The sequence below is a fragment of the Chinchilla lanigera genome, unplaced genomic scaffold, assembly GCF_000276665.1.
Source record: "Chinchilla lanigera isolate Chin_1 unplaced genomic scaffold, ChiLan1.0 scaffold00026, whole genome shotgun sequence".
NCBI lineage: Eukaryota > Metazoa > Chordata > Mammalia > Rodentia > Chinchillidae > Chinchilla > Chinchilla lanigera.
The window spans coordinates 25,156,199-25,174,296 of NW_004955427.1; the positions used below are offsets into that span (position 1 = coordinate 25,156,199).

General features: G+C 38.0%; 1 protein-coding gene across 5 annotated transcripts in view; it reads left to right on the forward strand.

The window, feature by feature from the left end:
• The first annotated feature begins 980 nt into the window (after positions 1-980).
• Positions 981-18,098, forward strand: part of Scn10a (sodium channel, voltage gated, type X alpha subunit) — an 86,842-nt gene continuing 69,724 nt past the window's right edge. For all 5 annotated transcript variants that reach the window (XM_013515027.1, XM_005386575.1, XM_005386577.1 and 2 more), the window contains exons 1-3: positions 981-1,250; positions 2,656-2,774; positions 5,664-5,744. In XM_013515027.1, the coding sequence (XP_013370481.1) occupies positions 981-1,250; positions 2,656-2,774; positions 5,664-5,744 (470 nt within the window). The remainder of the gene's footprint in view (positions 1,251-2,655; positions 2,775-5,663; positions 5,745-18,098) is intronic.

The window sequence follows — 18,098 nt, forward strand, 5'->3', positions numbered from 1 at the left end:
TTTCATGAGTGCTGGGGAGCTTTATAAACATTTTAAACAGGGAAGAAGTCTGGAGAGACGGAGAGAAAAATGAGATAGGGAGGATCCTAAGTCAAAAGAAAGAATTGATCTGAGCTAGAGTGAGTAATGATAATAAGAAAGGAGGAGGTGGCACAAGTAAGTTAGAGGTTCGGGGGCAGGAAGTGGGTGGAAGTTTTACTTTACTCCACAAACTAGGAAACATAACCATAGGCTTAGTGCAAGAGAAGATAGGGAACAATCAGGACAGAGGGAGTGAATTTGAAATACCAGACAGAAGAAACTGCTGTCCAGGCAAACTGCTGTCTCTCTCCATCACCTCTTAGAAGCCCAGGCTCAAAACCCCCAAAGTATACAGCTCCGGATTGACATAGGCTTTGGATGTAGGATAAGATGAGGGAGTGACTGACATGTTGGACCATGGGCCTAACGTGGTTCTAGAGAAGGTGTGCAGCCATGGACAAGAGCAAGTAGCCAAGAGATCAAATGAAGTTCAAAGCAGGGCAGCAGTACAAAAAATATTAATAAATAAAAGGTTGTGGTCAGAAAGTAGGATAAGATTTATGATAAAGTAGATCATGAACCAGTCTTTAATGACTGCAGGAGAGCATTTGGAGCTCAGTGGTCCTAGAAAGAAAAAGGAGGGGCCAAATGGCTAAAGCTTGTGGGGGGGGTGTGAAAGGGGTCACAGGGTGTTGAAGAAGCATGAGGAGCAAAGACAGGACCCAAGGCACTTGGATAGGACAAAATAAATGTCCTTCCCTGAGAGTACAGCAGGGGAATGCGATCCTGGGAGAGCCCAGGGTGAGTACAGGACGGGGCTGGAGGTGGGGTAGGGGAGCTGTCCTAGCAACTAAAGTGGGGTGGGTGGGAGGGACAGGGCCAGTGGGCAAGCTGACACCTCTCTGTGATTCCATTTACCCTACTAAGAGTATAAATTCTTACTGGAAAAGAATGAAAAGATGGAATTCCCTATTGGGTCCCTGGAAACTGCCAACTTCCGGCGGTTCACTCCAGAGTCACTGGCGGAGATTGAGAAGCAAATTGCTGCCTATCGGGCAGGAAAGAAAGTCAGAGATAAACACAGGAAGCAGAAGGACCAAGAAGAGAAACCTCGGCCCCAGCTGGATTTGAAGGCCTGCAATCAGCTGCCCAAATTCTATGGTGAGCTCCCAGCGGAACTGGTCGGGGAGCCCCTGGAGGATCTAGACCCCTTCTACAGAACACACCGGGTAAGAGCATCTGGTAAGGTCTGCTCTCAGCTCTTGGAGAGGAAGCACCTATCCCAGCCAGCCCAGGGGGTCCTGAACCCTGGGTGATGCGGCAGTCTGCTAAAGACTCAGCTAATTAGAAATACATCCAACTCACTCATTCGATGCTCTCTTTGAATCTTCATGAAATTTATGATAGAAACTAATTGGATTCAAGTCTGTAAAAAAACAACAACAGACTTCTACAGAACTTATGGAAAAACTTACTGTGTCCCAATGAGCTCTGGCCAAGGGATTCCAGAGGTGTGGGCCTCTTTACAGGTGGAGAGCAGGGACCCTGAGGTTGGGGAAGAGGAAGTGGGACATAAAAGAAGATGATTTAAGTCAGTGGTATTTAAAGTATGATTGTGGAAAACCTGGAGTTTCCCCAACTCCTCCAGCAGGTTCAGGAGTTTGAAATGACTTTGTAATAATACTTTGATGTCATTTACCTCCTTCATTCACATTCTCTTGTGAACACACAGTAGTAAGCATAGAGGCTATGATGGGGATGACATCATCGCTGTAACAGCTGTGGGAATGTGTGCCATTATATTCTGTTGTTTTAAAATTCCTGAGTTTCTATCTTTAATATATATTGTATATATGTACTCACAAATACGTTTACATGCATTTGCATTATACGTATGTATACATATATGTGTATATGTAGAAATTGATTTCTAATATATATGTACACACATATATAAGCAAAAAAGACTAAGGTACATGAACAAAAACTCTTTGGGAGAGTAATAACTTCTTAAATCAAAAAGTCTGAGAACCACTAGTTTAAACAAGAGCTGTTCATTTGCCTGTCCTGTATTGCAACTCAAATGTTCTACATAGGGAAGCAAAATGGTGAATGTGTATTTGGGAGTTACAGGGGGCAGGAATCAATCATCTCAGAAATGGTTGTAGAGAAAATAAAAAAGCACTGGACTATTGTTCCCCTTCCTCTCCTTTGCCCAGAGAACGTGCCTTTCTAAACGCTTCCAGGAAGGAAGTGGGAGAGGACCACACCAGCCCCAGGATGGTTCTCCAGTCAGCAGTGGAATTAGATGCAAGCAGAAGCTCACCATTGTGCTTCCGTGGGGCTCAGTGCATCTTACTCGCCCCGGGTTTACCGCCTGTCCATTAAGTGCTCTCGTCAGCCTTATCCTGATGCACAGGGAGTGAGACTAGGCTCCTGCTGAGAGGGTCAGGGTGTGGCTCTTAGTCTCCAAGCCTCTAACTCTCTCCACCTCCATTTGGCTATCAGTGGACGAGTGTTTCCTAGACTGCTTCTTGCTCATGAGCCTGAGATACTGCCACTCATGTTCAATAATACCGGGATCAGATTTCTTGTTCCTCATCGGAGATCCACTTCTGCTCTGTTTTGTTTTAGACCTTTATGGTGCTGAACAAGGGGAGGACCATTTCTCGGTTTAGTGCCACTCGGGCTCTATGGCTATTCAGTCCCTTCAACCTCATCAGAAGAACGGCCATCAAAGTGTCTGTCCACTCGTATCCTTTTTACAGTTGTTTCTTTCACCTGTTAGAAAGCAAGCCCTTCCCACTGTGTCCAGTTCCTTCTTTAGAAATTAACAGTAGACGTTTCCTCTGGTTGAATCCTGAGACAATGAGGTCTTTACATTGAAAAAAATTGTCCATAGCTTTCATATGTACAAAACACCACACAGCAGTCCTCACTCTCACCCAAACTCACCTGGACACAGCTGTGGAAATACAACCTGAAAATGTCCTCTTTATGAAGAGAGATCTGCTGATGCCCCAGGCACATCCCTACTGTTGCTAGTGGTCTGCTGTCCTCAGGACATCACTGCCAGTAAGAGGAGCCTAGAGCTTCTCTAGGCAGAGGAGATGGGCATGGGTCGTCACACTGTCCCTGGCCGTGCTTTGGATTGGTTGCTTACTTGTCAAAAGAGCAACACACCTGTACCTTCTGGGGCCCAAAGAGAACTGACCATGACAGGTAGAGCCCAGATTTATGGGATCTCCTTGATCATGGGACACCACCAATCACAAGTTACTCCAAAACTACCAGCAGATGAAAAAATCAGTGTCTTGAGCTTCCTGCCATAGAGGAATGTAATGATTAGAGACACATTGTCTACATTATGTTAGTTGCTTTAGGCAGCATCAGAAGCTACCTTTCCTTTTTACTTTGTTCTGTTTTCACGACAAGCCAAACTAGTAGACAAAAGAGATTTTGTCTTAGCTTCCAAGGATATTCCCTGGTAACAGTCCAAGTTGGAAGTTCCTAATGACAAATTTAGCCCTGGCATCTGGCAAATGATGCAGGAATGGCTTTGCCTGGTTTCCTGACAGGTGCTAGCCATCTTTTTCTCAGGAGGCTGCAGTAAAATGTGTTCCTTCAGCTACTCTTCCCTCAGTCACTGTAAGATAGTTTGCAGGATGGCTGGACAGTTCTCACGAGCTGAGAAGCCTAGAGCAGCCATCTTCACACCCAAGATGAACCTGCAGTGCTCAATGAAGGTGCATTCCATTTTCTCTATCTGTGTCTTTTCCATATGGGTAACCAGTGGGAGTTATATTTTCTGAGTTGAATCTTGGATTTCTAGATTCTTCAAAGGGAAACAATATGGTAGCAAGCTCCTATTTACTGAATACTTTTGAAGTGTCATAGGTACAGAAGCTTTTGAAGGAGAGACCAGCATCCCCATTTTGCAGATATTGAAACTGACACTCAGACCCATTTAGTAAATTGTGTAAAGTCATGCAGTTAGTTAACAGCCTACACCCTGCTTTGAGCAATGTCTACAGTGAGGACGCATTACCTGTCATGGAAATGAATTAAGCTAATTATTCTTTCACTGTGTTATCTCTACTTCAGCAGTTGTTTCTTTTTAAAAATATATACAATTACACAGAAATTACAAAAAAAAGAAAAATAGCAAATATTCCAACTCCCCTCCATGGATCCTGGTTGTATTACATACAGATCAGTAATAAATAGGTAATTAGAAAGAAAATCCTTGTAAAGAACCAAGTGACCAGTGAATAGTCTATTCATCTGGAGATTTGATGAGTAAATAATTGTTTGGTGGGGTCAGCTGGAAGGAAAATCTGTTGAGCTGTCTCGTTCTCACAAGTGTGCAGTTATACATTTAAATAACATCAATTTGGTAACTCCAGCCCCAAAGATATTCTTCAAGGTGTAGAGTCCTCAGGTTCTATAACTAATATTTCACCCCAAATCATAATTCCAATCAAATTTTATATGAATGTTTTCATAAGTAATATGCATAAGATATCATACAACTTTCAAAGGCTTATAGAATTAGAGATAGGATTTTAATTTAATCCTTGGGTTAACATTTTTCCCTTTATGAACATATTTCTTAATTTAATTGTAACTCAGCAGAAAAAAAACTGTGGTTTAATTAATAGAATTTTCTGTTCAAAATAGATGTGTTCCTCAGTAACCACAAAACAAAGCACGGCAAAGGCATTTGCAAAACTCAGATGGATTTAAATACAGTACTTCTGTTCAAATGAAAATGATGGAGGAAGAGTGGTGTCCTCTTTCTAGAGGTCAAGCTTCTCTTTGAAAAGCTTGGTTTTTCCTCAAGATATATTTTTAAGAGCCAAACTTGTCCTAAGGAAAGGTCCAGGGTGGAGGAATTTGTCTGTGGACTCTCCCTCCACCATTTCTTTCCACCTATTTGCTGCCTTCCACTTGTCTGCCTTTTGGAGTCTCTTCCTTCTTGAAATCCCTTTGCCTGTTCTGCTCCTTAGAATCTCCTCAGCAGCTATTTTGCATCCTAACCTGCTAAGAATTTCTTCCCCAGACAGTATTTCATGTCCGTGTCCTTGAGGGGCTGGCTCAGCTGAATTAGAAAAATGGTTTAGCTAATTCCCATGAAAGCTTGTACCCTTCCACTTACCTCTAACTTCCTACCTTCTCCTTGTCTTTGAGAATAAAAAGGGATTTTGCTGGATGGAATTTCAGGCCACTTTGTATAGTGAAATGAAAGCCTGGGGCAGAAGGACTTTTTTGGAACAGTGACACTAATCCCATCCCTCTTGAGCAGGGGTCTGTTAGACAGGTCTGAGTTCATTTCCTAACACCATGGTTAACTGGCTGCATGATCTCAGAAAACATATTTAACCTCTGTCAGCCTATCTTCTCAGATCCAAAATGTAGACAATAATATGCATCTGTAGGTTCGTGGTATTTGAAATAATGTGGGCAGAGTACTGCCCACAGTAAATGATACTCAGTAAATGGGAGTAGATATTATATGACAGGACCAGAAAGCTGATACCAACTAAGAGGCATGAACTTCATCACTCAGCGCCAGGGTGATCCTAGATGACATCGGTGGGACACGGTGAACTCTCAGCTTTTCCTTAACATGTGGTTTTTAGGTGGTTCACTTTATTTATCACCTTCACTATTGTGGCCAATTGTGTGTGCATGACTCAAAGTGACCTTCCAGAGAAAATTGAGTGAGTAGATTTGCTATCAATAGTGTCTTCTCTCTTTGTTCTTCTTTCTTCCTTTGGTGGTCTTTTTCTTTTCTTTGTCTTGCCAAGTCTCATTTGAATAATACTGAATTGTTTTGCCTATTTGACTTTGTAATAATTAGGTTTCTTCTACTGTGAATTTTGTTTCATAAACACACATATGATTTTCAACTCCAAGAAGGTAGAGATCAGTGGCTTTCAACCTTGCCTGCACATTGGAATCCACTGAGGAGATTTTTCAAAGTACTGATGCCCAGAGGGCCTGACTTCATTGGACAAGGGTAGCCTGGGCGGATGAGTCCTCTCCACCCCCTACTCCCAACACACAGACACTGACTCACTCACTTGCTAGATGTATAAGTACATGAAGTTTAGGGAAGGCTTTCTCTGAAAGTGGTGCAGGAGCAAAGTTGAAACACAGCTAAGAACAAATGGTTCTCGAAAATAGTCATAAAATAAGCAATAAACAAATCTGTTTAAATTGTCCTGGCTCAGATGCTTCAAAGAAACCTTGATATTCCTAAGGTTATTGAATCTCTTGGAACTGGCAGATGAAAATTCTGTGGTTTTAGAATGGGAGGGAGGGGCTTCCCAAAAACCTGTACCATCACACTTGGAACAGATCCCCACCCCAGCTGGAGCCTGACATTTCCTTCAGGTATAATGACAGGAACTCTACAAAGCTTTTTCCTTTTCTACCTTTTCCTGCTATTATAGTAATAAATGCCACAACAGAAAAATGTTCCATTTCTATTAATAGATTAAAGGAGAAAAATCATATAGATATCTTAATAGATGCTGAAAAATTACTTGATAATCTTCAATTTCCATTTATGATTTTGAAACTCACAGAAAAGTTGGAATAAGTGGAATTGCCTTGCTCACCTCACTCTGACAAAGGGCATTCATTCTTCAAAAGATAGCAACCATCATACTTTATTGTGAGCATGGAAATCTTTCCTGCTGAGATTAAAAGGGGGAAAAAAAAGCAGAGATGTTGTTTTCATCAGTTGAACTTTGCAAAGTGGTCTTAGCTGGTGTAGGAAGGCAAAGAAAAGAAACAAAACGTGCAAGAGAAAGAAAATAGTATTACAGGTAATAATATATACATAAAATATCTAACATAATCTAGAGAAAAACTACTAGAATTAATAAGATAGTATGTAATGTCACTGGGTATGCATTAATATGTACAAATCAATTATAGGTCTATGTGCTAACAATAAACTCAAAATAATTATTAAACTATCATGTATAACAGCATTTAAAAATGGCAAGTATCTAGGAAGAAGATCATCAAAGCATAAATAAGATTTTTCCAAGCAAAATCATGAAAAATATTAAGTAAAGCCAGAGAAAAATCTAACAAATGGGAAGATAATGTTCTGTTCTTGAACTCAGAATCTCAATATTACAAAAACTCCCTTGAATGACTAACTTAATATGATCTCAATCAAAATCCAGACAGGATTTTATTGCATTACTTGACAAAGTGACTCTAAAGTATGTGAAAATGCAAAGAGTAAATTTTAGCCAAGACACTTTTGAGGAAGAAAAACATGATAAAATTCACTCTACTGGATGTCAAGATTTACTACAGAGCTGTAATAATTAAAACAGTACATGTTGAGGTGGAAGATTAGTCAAACTAGAAACAGACCAATGCATATGCAGGCATTTAATTGGTGGTACAGGTGGCCCCGCAAAATGACAGGGAAAAGACAGACTTCAGTCAGTGTTGCTAAAGAACTACAAACCCCAGTGCAATAATTATGTTGAACAAACATAATTATATCACACACGAGTTGATTCTAGGTAGACTGCACCTGAATTTATTTGTGAAATACAAAAATCTGGTGTTTATAGCAAGAAAAAAAAAAACAAAGGAAAGTATCTTTATGACCTCAGGCTAGAAAAGTTTCATTACACTTGTCATAAATATGATTTCAGTATCCTAAAATTATGGATTTCTGTACATCAGAGGACAACTTGAAGAGCATGAAAAAGAAAGCCTGCAGAGTACAAAGTACCTGCAACACTACATGTGTAAAACATGCTTGTATCTAGAGTGCTGAACCTCTACAAATCAATTAGGAAAATATCAGCACAACCAACAGTAAAGAGAGCAAAACACTTAACAAGTGCTGTACAAAAGTAGAAAACTACGTGGCCAATCAATACACTCAAGTGTTCCTACTATTTTTTATCAAGGAAGTGCAGATTTGAACATACCGAGGAGTTAGTAAATACTCTTTGTATAAGGAGACTCGTAAAGTATAGCAATACTAAGCATGGGGAAGGCTATGGAGCACCAGGAACTCGTACACTGCTCATGGGTGTACACGGGTATGAACAATCTCTCGTGCAGCAGTGGACACTACCTAATCAGTCTAAAGTTATGCATACACTGTGTTCCTCTAATTGTACTCTTAGGTACCTATACTCAACCAAAGCATGAGGTGTGACCAAAATACATAGTGAATTTTGAAATATACAAAATTTATTACAGTAAAAGACACATTGCCATTAATTCCCCTCAAAATCCTCTTCCTCATTTCAAACATACTTATCCCATCATTCTGATCACTTTTTGAAACAGTTCTAGAAGTTCTCTTTCATAAGAACCTTTACAAAGTATGCTCAAAAGTACAGTGAATACTGCTGTTGAGTGTCATACAATGGAAAGGCAGGCTTGTAAAATACAGTGTGTTCTTGTTCACCTTATTAACTGGGTAGAGCATCTTGCAATTTCTGGCTCTTCCTTAAAGTCAAAATGATCATGAAAGGTAAATGTTTTGAGTCAATTCAGGACAGTGAGGCAGGCATGACAACACAACTAAAGACACTCATGAAAGAGGGCTTCCAGAACTGCTTTAGAAAGAATGCTGGAATAAGTGTGTTGGAAGCTGGAGGGAGTATTCTGAGGGGGCAGGGAAGATAATGGTAATGTGTCTTTTACTGTAACACTAATTTTTAAAGTTTAAATATTCACCATACTTTTAGATCATACTTTATATGTATTGGTGTGCCCCAAAATACAGCTACAAAAAAAGCTTATGAGTATTTCCCATCAAAACTAACAATTGGAAACAACCCAGATATTCATAAATCTTCAAATATATTAAATAGCTGCTATATCCTAGTAGTGAGATAAAGTACAGCAATGAAAATGAATAAACTATAGGTTCGTTAAGGAACAAGAGTGAGTCTGTAGAACAAAATTGAACCAAACCAAAACAGAACAGAACAAAAAAGCCAGACACAAAGGATTATATAAGCATGATGCCACTTACATAAATTCAAAAGTAAGCAACATTATTTCATGTAGGCATTGTCACAGTCTGTTTTCTGTGGTTATAACAAAATACCTGAGATGCAACATTTATGTACAATAGATTTTTCTTTGGTTCTGGAGGCTGGGAAGTCTAAGCATGGAACTGGCATCTGCTTAGCATCTGGTGAGGGTTCTCTTGCTACATCATCTGATGGCAGAAGGTGCAGATGGTGAGAGGGGAGTATCCTAGTTCAGGCATCGCTTCTTTTTCTTATAAAGCAATTAAGGCCATCATGGGCTCCACCCTATGACCTCATATAATCCTAATCACTTCCAAAGTGTCCATCTCTAAATAGCATTAACATATTAATTTGGAGGGTAAATCTCCAAAACATGGACTTTTGGGAACACGTTTAACCAGATCACACTTAGGAGGTAAAAATGTCAATAAAATGAAATTATAAAAGCACCAAATATCAGGAAGAGAAGAACACATAGGACAGAGGGCAAAGACTGTAACTAGGAAGGGGCTGCAAAGGGCTTGCAATGCCCATTTTGTGACTTGGTAGTTGCCACACATGCTGCTAAAAACTGAACTGTGCCCCCTGTCCTGCAAATTCATATTTTGAAACTCTAACCCCCAACGTGACTGAGATGAAACACTGTAGTCAGCAAGTGATGGAGGGAGCCCCAATGAGGTAACCAAAGTGGGACCATCATCCTAGAACTGGTGCTCCTAAGAAGAGGAAAATCAGGGTTCTCTCCCTGCATGCGAGGACACAGGAGAAGATGGCCAGGTATGAGCCAGGAAGGGGAACTCTGCCTGCCCCTCCATCCATGCTGACATTCTGACCTCAGACTTCAGCCTCTGGAATTGTGAGAAAATAATTTTCTGTTGTTCAAGCCACCCAGTCTATATTATTTTGTTACAGTAGCCAGAGATAACTGATAGAAAAGCACTCATTTTAAAACAACTGAATTATGTTTCCTGTGTTTTCTTATCATGCATGTTACATATCTTAATACAAGCAAAAGCAAACAGGAAAAAAGCAAGGGTCGTGGTCTTAGTATCAGAGAAAGTGGAATTTAGGTCAAATGTCATTAAACAGGACACTTTGTAAAAGCCATATAATCTATAACAGTAATTCATGTCTTTGCAACAAATAATGTGTCAACAATATTTATAAAGCAAAAATTATAAGAATCTAAGGACAAATAGACAAAAGCATTGTAGGAACAGGAATGTTTCATTAATTTCTTTTGGTCTATAAAAGATTAAGTATAAACATGTAATATATGTAAAGATCTGACTTATTTGGTAATATGATATACTGATTAATATATTGCAAACTATATTTCCCAGCAATAGAGAATACATCTCCTTTTCAAAAGACCATACAAACTGAGCATGGTGAGGAACACCTATAATTGCAGCCCTTGGGAGACAGGCAGGAGGATCACCATGAGTTGGAAGACACCCTGGGCTACATAGTGAGATCAAGCCCAGCCTGAACTACCTAGTGAGACCCTATCTCAAAAAAAAAAGGCCATATAAATTGACCAAATATTAAGTCACATAGGAGTCTCAAAAAGTTCCAAAAATAGCAAAAATAAATAAAATATCCTCTGATCACACTTCAGTAAAATTAGAAAATAATAGTACAATCAGAAAAAAATAATATGAGCAATCTTTCCATTTTTAAATTTAAAAATCTCTCTTAAAGAATGTTTATGTAAGACAACTACAAATCAAAATTATAGAATTTCTAGGGAAGGAAAGATAGACAACAAAACAACCATTTAATCAGAACCCAGAAGGTATAAAAAACAGGCTAAAGGGATAATTTATGGCATTAAGATAAAGAATATTTATACCAGTAAAAAATAAAAAGTGATTCAAGTACCTAACATAAAACTAGAAAATAATAGAATAAATGAAAGAAAAACAGGAAGAAGAAATTAGATAGCAAAATACTTGAAATAATGAATCTAAAAGCTGTTGTAAAAAAAAATCTCCAAGACCTTTATACTGAAAAATGACATTATTGAGAGAAACGTTAAAGTAATGTAACTTTCTGGATTACTTTTCTCTCATTGCTGGGACAAAATATCTGATGCCCAAAATTAGGGAAGAAAGGGTTTATTTAGCTTACAGTTTGTGGAGGTTTCAGTCCATACTTGGCTGGCTCCAAGGCAGAGTGGCACATGGCAGAGGGCAACAGTTCACGGTGGCGGAAGACGGCAAAAGCAACGGCAAAAGCAACAGCAAAAGCAACGGCAAAAGGGAGGAGCAGTGCAAGCAGCCTCTTTCCCTCCCTTACATTATATGCAAACTACCTGCCCCAAGAAAGGGGTAACACTCACATCCAAAATTCCAGTATTGGACCATGGATCAATCATAAACTCTAGAAACCTGTGCCATGACCTCATGAGGCTTTGGGGGGACATTCAGACACAAACCATAAAAATAACGTTAAATAAAGTTAAGAGTAGCTCATGTTAATGGATTAGAAGTCTTACTATTGTTAAAATGCTAGTACTGCTCAAATTATAGACTCAGTGAAATCTTGCTATCCAGCAGTAGTTGTTGTGTAGATATTGGATGAATAGATTTTTCTGCATTTGAAGCAAAATTTACTTAACTATTATCTGATTGTTAGAAATTCACATTAATCTTAGTCAACATCATCTTTCTATTTTGCCATCAACATGAATTCTTCGCCAATAACCCTAAGTGTGTATTTTTATGCTCATGACACAGGTAAATGTGAGAGAAAAATTCTCAGAGTGGAACTGCCTACAATAAGGGATATGCAATTTTAATTTTTGACATAGTTGTATCAATTTCTATTCCCAATATTTACAGAATCCATTATCAAATTTTGTATTAATTGAATTGTAGATATAATTTCATTTGTAAACACAATTTGAAAAAATATAAACCATGAATATCTTCTTGTCTGGTTCCAGTCCTGGAAATGCAGAGGCCAAAATCTGATGGTGCTGAGCATTTTTGATCTTTTTTTTTTTTTTTTTGGTTTTTCTCCGGTACAGGAACCGAACTCACGACCTTGCCCTTGCCAGGCAGGCGCTTTTTGCCGCTGAGCTAAATCCCCAGCCCCAGCATTTTTGATCTTGTGGAAATTATTAGACTAGATTTTATTCCTGAAATGCAAACAGTAACAACCATTAGTTGTTTGCTGTATTGCTGGGAGCCAAAAGAAGAAAATAAATATCCTTGGGATGAATTGGGGCTCAAAAGATCATGCTGTGTATATTTCAGGAAAAATTAAGTTGTAGCCAGTGAGCAATCAGAGGCTAATCTTATTGCCACCTTTTTGATATAATCTTTTGGGCACAGAGGTGGTTCCTATCCTTTATCTCTTTCCTCTCTTCCATTACCCTCCCTGAAACACTGATAACTGTAGCTCCCTGCCTGCTTATTTGCCTCCTTGTGGGACAATACAGACACTATTCCATGTCATAATCCCTCCTCCAGTTCACAAAGAAATCACAGATCCACAGGGCCCGAACTGGAGAAAAATAAACCAGATTAGGGACCTGCGGGAGATGAAAGAGACCAGCGGGGGCAGCGGGGTGGGGAGCAAAAAGTGTTAGCAATGACGATCCACATGCCTGGGCCCACAGAAAATCATGGGATGTGCACTTTGATGACCCTGGGACACCCATCACTGACCACATCAAGATTCAGAAAATTTTTTTGACAAATTACAGCAGTTTTGTTGCAGGAAAAACCACAATGAAAAGAGAAATATTTTCTCACCTGGAGAAGAGCTTGTGAAATGGAGTTGAACCTACATCAAACAGGGGGAATAATGCCTATCCCTGCATACACAAAGTATTGTCTTGGGCCTTTTAAAATACATAGGATGGCTATGATATAATAGACATGAATTATCTGATTGTTTTTAAAAATCAATATTGCCTTTTGGATATATGTCTAAATGTACAATTATAGATCTAATTTGTTTTCACTGCTATATAATATTTCATAAAGCCATTCACAGTCTGTATTTTCTTCTAAAAGTCATAACTTTTCTTTCTACATTTAGTATTTCATCCTTCTAGAATTCACTTTTTGTGTATATGAGACAGGCCTCCAAAGTTTCTCCATGTGGATTATCCCAAATTCATTTTAAATAGATTGTCCTTTCCCAAGTGATTCCTACAGCTACTTCTGTGACAGAAGCAGTAAAAAAACAGATTCCTACCTGTACTCAAATCTGTTTCCCTCAGTAATTGGTCACTCTCTCCCACACTGATTTAAATGCTTTAGAATAAGACCTGACTGTTTAATTCTTCTCTCCTTGATTATTTGTATTCTTGAAAGTCATCTTGTTTCTTTACCTTTCCATATCAATTTAAGGGCCATATTTTCAAGCTCTTTTCTTACAATTCCATTGAGAGTTTGATTGGAAATGCACTGAGTTTATCTATTACTGTAGGAAGAATCACTCCTTTTATGATGGAAGCTGCACACACAACAGCCTAGCGATATCTCTTAATCTACAAAAGACTTACATTATATTCCTCTGTAATGATTTATATTATCTTTTTTTGTGGGGGGATTTCCAGTACCAGGAATTGAACTCACAACCTTGTGCTTGCCAGGCAGGTGCTGTGCCGCTGAGCTAAACCCTCAGCCCCTTGATTTATATTATCTTGTCCCTAGGTCCATTATGATTTTGTTGCTCCTTTGAGTATTTATTTTTATTTCTAAACTTTGGTAATGTTATTAATTTCTCTATATTAATATTTACATATTTATTTTGCACTCAGAAATCTTGCTAAACTCCTTAACAGGTGTGATGGCTTGTGTCTGGATGTCCCCCCAAAGCCACATGTGGTCAGGCATGGGGCTTTCCCAGAGGTGGCTGGATTTAGAGTGTGTGATGCTGGGATTGATTCACGGTGCAATGTAGAGTAATGGGGACCAGGATTAAGGATGTGCGTTACCCACCCTAAGTAGCTTGGAAAAGATATAAGGGATAGAAGAAACTGTGGCTGATCTTGCTTGCTTTACTACCTTCTGCCCACCATGAACAGTTTCTCCTCTACAATGCCTATCTGCCATCCACCCTGCCTTGGAGTCAACTGATTTTCTTTCTGAGTCAGCTGATTATGGACTGAAACCTCTACAAACTGTGAGCTAACTAAACCTTTCCTCCTTTAACTTTGGATGTTGGGTAGTTTGTCCCAGCGATGAGAAAAGTAGCTAAGACAACAGGTTGCATTTCTCTGTAGATTTTCTTGGTTTTTCCATTTGACCATTATGTCATCTGCAAGTAGTGATGAATTTGTGACTCCCTTTATGATTCTTATGTCACTTGTTTATTTTTCCTATCTTGCTGAATTGGCCAAGACCTTCAGCACAATGCTAAATCAGAGTTGTAATAGTAAGCCTGTTTCTTTTCTGCCTGATTTAAAAGGGTGTGGTTCTAGTTTCTCACCATTGTTATGGTCCACAAGATTCTCCTGTCATTTCTTCACATTTCTGGTTTACTAAGATTTCCATTACCCGTGAGCTTTCTATCAATTTTTTATCACTATATCTATATTGGTTAAGATGATCACATAGTCTTTCTCCTGTTAATAGAGTAGCTTGCATAGGGTGGGTTTGCTGCTCTATTTTTCATGGTTCCAGCTGATCCCTCTTGTGTGTCATTTGACCTATTTTGGTAAATGGTGCTGTTAGTCATCCATATCCTGTCCCTCTGGGTCACTCCAGCTCTCTTCCTCACTGCATTGTTTGTTTTGTATAAACTCTCACTTATTCTTGCAGAACAAGTCAACTTCTTCGCCTCCTATGATGTTTCTCAACAAATGATCTAAGACCTCTATCGGGCACTGGAACTCTCTCACTATCCATTATAACAGATTTTTAAAAATACAATAATGTTAAACCTGAAACAGATTAATCATACTTTTCATATGATTTTTTTACTTTTTATGCTCTTAAAAGCAGAGTATGTGCTTCAAGAACTGATTCAGTTCATACTGGTTAACACAGAGTTAATGATAAACAACTCATCTTGACTTGTATTTATCGTCATCAGACTATTTTTTTACATTTGTTTAATTTGTATTTACCATTGTTACTGTTGATTTGCATAACACCATAATTCACAAAAATGAATCACCATTTCAAAAGTAGAATGCTGAAGTGCAACAATAATGACAAAAATAGAAATGTAAATCCTACAATATGAAATAAGGTCACCATATAAGTAATAAATGGGCTCCATTGTAAATATAAAGCATGCATCCCATCTATAGTAAGACAAATGCAGAATGAATGTAGATAATCTTGTAAAGGCAGATTTTAAATATATAAGAAAATGGAACTCGTGGCAATGAATAATGATCATTGAATTTCATCAGACCTTAGCATTTTTGTCAAATAATTATATAAAGCTACCAAAACTTCCATATTATTTTCCAATAAAGCCTACCAACCTAACTTTTAAACCAGACCATCTCTAGCATAAGCACAAAATAAAGCTCTGCCATGAAAAATTGTGAAATTTGATGTTAAAGTTTGAGAAGACACCAAAACTAGAAAAGTCATCATTCCATCCTCATAGCAAAATAAGCACAACTGTACTCTTGCTAAGATATGAATTCAGCTTCAAAATTAATTACAAATATTGTTTTTGGAAAAGAAGTAAGAAAAACAATTGGTAGAATTTCTTTATCAGGCTAAATACATTTTGTATTCCTTATAATGTTCTTGGCATTTAAAATCAATGACTGTTAAGTACCATGAACAAAGAGATTTTACTTTATAGTTGAACAGAACTATGAATAAATCAGTTTCAGCATATGTTCACTGTATATGTGAGAGAAATATGCTTAACTGCTTTTTTTTCCTCCTTACCATGAAGCAATATTAAGAGATTTTCTTTCTTAAAGATTAATTTTAAACTATTTTTGGCTTTGATTTTTTTTTTTTTTTTTTTCCTCCGGTACCAGGAATCGAACTCACGACCTTGCACTTGCCAGGCAGGCACTGTGGCACTGAGCTAAATCCCCAGCCCCCAATTTTAAACTATTAAATAAAAAGGTAAATTAGTTTGTACACCCATGTCTGCAGCAATATGTTCATGATGGTCAAAAAGTGGAAATAACTCGTGTCCATCAACAGATGAATGGGTAAAAAATCTGTAGTACACATGAACAGTGAATATTATTCAGCTTGAGGAGTAGATGAGGTCCTGATATATGTCACAATATGCATGAATCTTGAGAAAACATGCATTGTAAAATAAGCCAAACATAAGTGAATAATTGCATGGTTTCACTTATATAAGGTACTAAGGAAACAGAAAGGAGAATAAAAGTTTTCAGGGAGCAGGGCATGGGAAGCTGTTGTTTAACAGGTTTAATCTGTTTCAGAAGGTGGAAAAGTGCAGGAGGTAGATAGTGGTGATGATTCTACAACACTGTAAATGCACTTCCTGTCCCCAAATTTAAAGTAGGTAAGGTGGTAAATTTTGTTATGTATGTTTTATAAAAATTTTTGCAATTAGACAAAAGAGAGAAATAAAAGGAATTGGGACAGGAGAGAAAGAAGTAAAATTATCATTATTCTCAGATGACATGATACTCTACATAGAATAACCCAAAAACTCCACCGAAAGACTTCTAGATTTAAAAACCAAATTCAGTAGTGTAGCTGGATACAAAGTCAACACTCAAAAATCAATAGCATCCCTGTACACAAACAACAAACTCACTGAGAAAAAAATTAAGGAAACCATGTCCTTCACAATAGCATCCTGAAAAATGAAATACTTAGGAAACAGTCTAACAAAGAAAGTAAAAGATCTATACAGTGAAAATTACAGTACTCTGAAAAAAAGAGATTGAAGAGGATTTCAGAAAATGGAAAGATATTCCTTGCTCCTGGACAGGAAGAACCAACATTATGAAAATGGCCATATTGCCAAAACTGTTATACAGATTGAATGCAATCCTGATCAAAATGCCATTAGTATACCTCACAGATCTAGAGAAAACATTCCTAAAATTCATCTGCAACCAGAAGAGACCCAGAATAGCAAAAAACAATCCTGGCCAACAAAGGCAAGGCAGGAAGTCACAATGCTTGACTTGAAATTATACTACAAAGCTACTGTGATAAAATCAGCGTGGTACTGGCAAAACAAAAACAAAAACAAAAAACGAACAAACAGACCTGAGGATCAATGGAACAGATTAGAAGATGTAGACACAACTACAAACATACTCAGCAATCTTATCTTTGACAAAGGGACCAAATATGTTCACTGAAAGAAAGATAGTCTCTTTAATAAATGGTGCTGGAAAAACTGACTTTCCACATGCTGAAGACTAAAACTAGACCCATATCAACCACTACACACTAAACGAAAGTCAAAATGAATCAAAGATCTAAATATTAAAACAGAAACACTAAATCTACTGGAAAAGAAAATAGGTAAAAATCTTGAAAATGTGGGGGTAGGCAGAGAGTTCATGAACAAAAACCAAACTGCCCATGAAATATTTCAAAGAATCAACAACTGAGATCTCATCTTATTGAAAAGGTTTTGCACATCAAAAGAAATCACCAACAGAGTAAAAAGAAAAACCCATAAATTGGGAAAAAAAAAAACAAAGGACATCTATCTAGACTAAAAGAATTAAAAAAATCAGGCCCCAAAATGCAAAGACCCAATCCAAAAATGGACATCTGAGATGAACATACACTTCTCAGATGAAGAAATACAAATGGTAAATACATATATGAAAAAATGTTCAATATCATTGGTCATTTAAGAAATGCAAATCAAAACAACACTGAGATTCAATCTCACCCCAGAAAGAACGGCTATCATCAAGAAATCAATCAATAACAAAACTGGAGTGGACGTGGGGACAAAGGAAACCCATTCCACTTTTGGTGGGAGTGTATACTGGTGCAACCGCTGTGGAAATCAGTGTGGAGATGCCTCAGAAAGCTAGGATTAGAGGTCCCGTTCAACCCAGATATTCCACTTCTGGGTATTTTTCCAGAAGAA